Consider the following 2451-nt stretch of genomic DNA (forward strand, 5'->3'; position numbering starts at 1 on the left):
AAAGCATGTAATCTCACAAAATTATCAGCGTGCCCCAAATTTTCAGGATGTTCCCCTCTAATTTTTTTCCCTGCTTGAAATCTGGGATGCAGCTTTTTGGGTAGCAGGTGAAGGGAAGGGATGGGGAGCAATGTCAGGAGAGGGCTGGGGGGGCTGGATGTGGCCCCTCGTGTTTAAAGCATTTGTTGTCATTGGGGCTGATCAAAGAGCTGGGTGGGTCACCCGATGAAAGCAGGATTGCTTATTTGTTTGAGCGTCACTCCGCTACCCCTTGATGGGTTATTTATGATGTAATTAAGCTAATTACATGTAATAAGAGAGATTCCGTGGCCCCCAGCCAAGCTCTTTTCCCATTTAACTGATTCACAGGTGGGAGGAAACTGAAGCCGCCTTGCCAGGGCTTGGGAGATGAAATGGCTCCAGCTCCTGTTCACCCCCTTCCACCCTCCTTCCACACCCGACCACCCCCAGCCCCCCGGGAGTGTCACCCCGCGCCGGCACCCGCTCCGTGGGACAGGTGCCACGGCCTCCCGGGTCAAATCCCTCAGGATGAAAGCAGGGCCGGCAGGGTGCTCCCCCTGCCATTTGCTGCCTGGCCAGTTGGGTGCAGGCCAAAAAACAACAACAAAACACCAACAACAAAAAAGGAAAAAAAGAAAAAAATAAGAAAAGAAAAAAGAAACCCCACATTTTTTCAGGTGAAACTGCTGATTCATCCCCCAGCCTGCCCACCTGGAACACTTGTGCAGGGACATGCCCCAGAGCACATCTCTGGCCAAGGCAACCCTGTCCCCACCAAGCATCACCCAGCAATGTGATCCCAGTCTCCAGTGGGGAGCTGGGCCAGGTGAAGTTTCAGCAGCAGGAAAACCCCCTCAGGAAGGTGCCTGGCTTTGGAAAAAAAAACACTTTAATTTCCAAATCAGCAAAGGGCTGAGCTGAGATGTCCCTATCTGTTGCCTGTAGGGCCTTTTTATTTTAATTTTTTGCCATTATTTTCCACAGCAGCAGCTCCGGGTTGGAAGGGTACAGCTTTCCCAGGCTGTCTGCTCCCTGCCAAAAAGGCAGCGGGGAAGGAAGTGGCTGCGGGTGCTCTGGGCAGGGCCGGGGGACACACACATGCCTGGACCCCAGGGCTGCACTGCTTCATTAATTTGAGAGATAACGAGCTTATTAGATATGGGCCGGGGGGGGGCTTGCAATACCATGTGGGGGGTTTAAGAAGCTTATGGAGCTTTGCAGCAGGAGCCAAAGGGGCTCAGCCCCAGCAGCAGCCGGTCCCAGTGTGTGGGGGGCCCCTGCTGCAGCCCCCCACTGCCCCAGCCAGAGAAATCCTCTTAGGGGTCACAGGGCTCAGCCCCATGTTCTCATTCCCCAGGACACAGCATAGGGGACTGCAGCATCCCCCCCACCTTTGAGGGGTCTGAAGAGTGGCATGGGGGGGACAGTGCCCCCCCTGCCCCACCACTGGTGCCAGCCCTCCTGGCATATCCCCAGGCTGGCTGTCCCTGAGCCCTTGGCCCTGCCTGTGGATTCCCCCCATGTCCCCCCCACGTTTATCCCAGCCTGCTGTCACCAAGTGATGCCCACAGCTGTGGCAGCTTAGGAGGGCGCCGGGGTGGCCCCTGGGGATATGTCCCCCTCACTGGGCTCCTCTCCAGCCATCTGCCACCCTCCCACCCCAGATCAAACATGCCGATGTCCCCCACTGCCAGCCAAGATGCCAGAAGGGCAGGAGGGGAAACTGAGGCACAAGTTATACAGGAGCCAGGTCACGCAGAGGGCTGGCAACAGAGCCAAAAGGAGACTCCATTGCTTGATCTATTCTTTTTTTCAAGTGATTTTTTCCCCTCAGAAGAACTGCCCTGCCTCTCACCCCGGCCCCTCCCAGCCAGGGCTGCCCCCCAGCTGGACCTCTGCCACAGCTTTTCCAAGAGGTGCTGGCACGGCTGTTCCCATTGCCTCTGAGGGGGGCTGGGGGGAGCGGCTCCCCCTTTGAAGCCCCATGGAGAACCCTGACCTCGAGGGCTTCCCGCGACGATGCGGGGTGAGAGCCCACCCTTCCTTCCCGCATACTTTTCCCACGGGGAGCAGGACACGGAGGGATGAATCACCATCATCATCATCATCATCACCTCCTGCATCCTAGCGGGAAAAGCAGCGACCTCTCCGGTGCCCGAGTGCCTGGCATGGAGGAAGGCCTGGAGAAGAGGGGGCCGCAGGATGTGTACAGGAGAGGGGGGGAATTGTTAGCAAGGAGATGATTAAAAATATCCACCCTATTTCTGGCCAGCACCAGGCTGGGATCTGGGAAGAGCTGTTGGCAAAAGGGAGCTGTGCCGGAGCCGCTCCCAGCCCTGTTCTTTCCGTGCTGGTCACCTTCCTTCTGCCGGCACACGGACAGGAAAGCCTTAAGAGGCAGAACAGACGGACAGGGACAGTGGGGGTCAT

At 57.1% G+C, this 2451-nt stretch overlaps 1 protein-coding gene across 1 annotated transcript in view; it reads right to left on the reverse strand.

The window, feature by feature from the left end:
- The window catches only part of SEMA3F (sema domain, immunoglobulin domain (Ig), short basic domain, secreted, (semaphorin) 3F), an 18742-nt gene extending 16598 nt beyond the window's left edge, over positions 1-2144 (reverse strand). The window contains 1 exon segment of the mRNA XM_009995821.1: positions 2021-2144. Coding sequence (XP_009994123.1) covers positions 2021-2144 — 124 coding nt within the window.
- Between the last annotated feature and the right edge of the window lie 307 nt (positions 2145-2451).

The sequence above is a fragment of the Chaetura pelagica genome, unplaced genomic scaffold (genome assembly GCF_000747805.2).
Source record: "Chaetura pelagica isolate M959 unplaced genomic scaffold, ChaPel_1.0 scaffold114, whole genome shotgun sequence".
NCBI classification, from domain to species: domain Eukaryota; kingdom Metazoa; phylum Chordata; class Aves; order Apodiformes; family Apodidae; genus Chaetura; species Chaetura pelagica.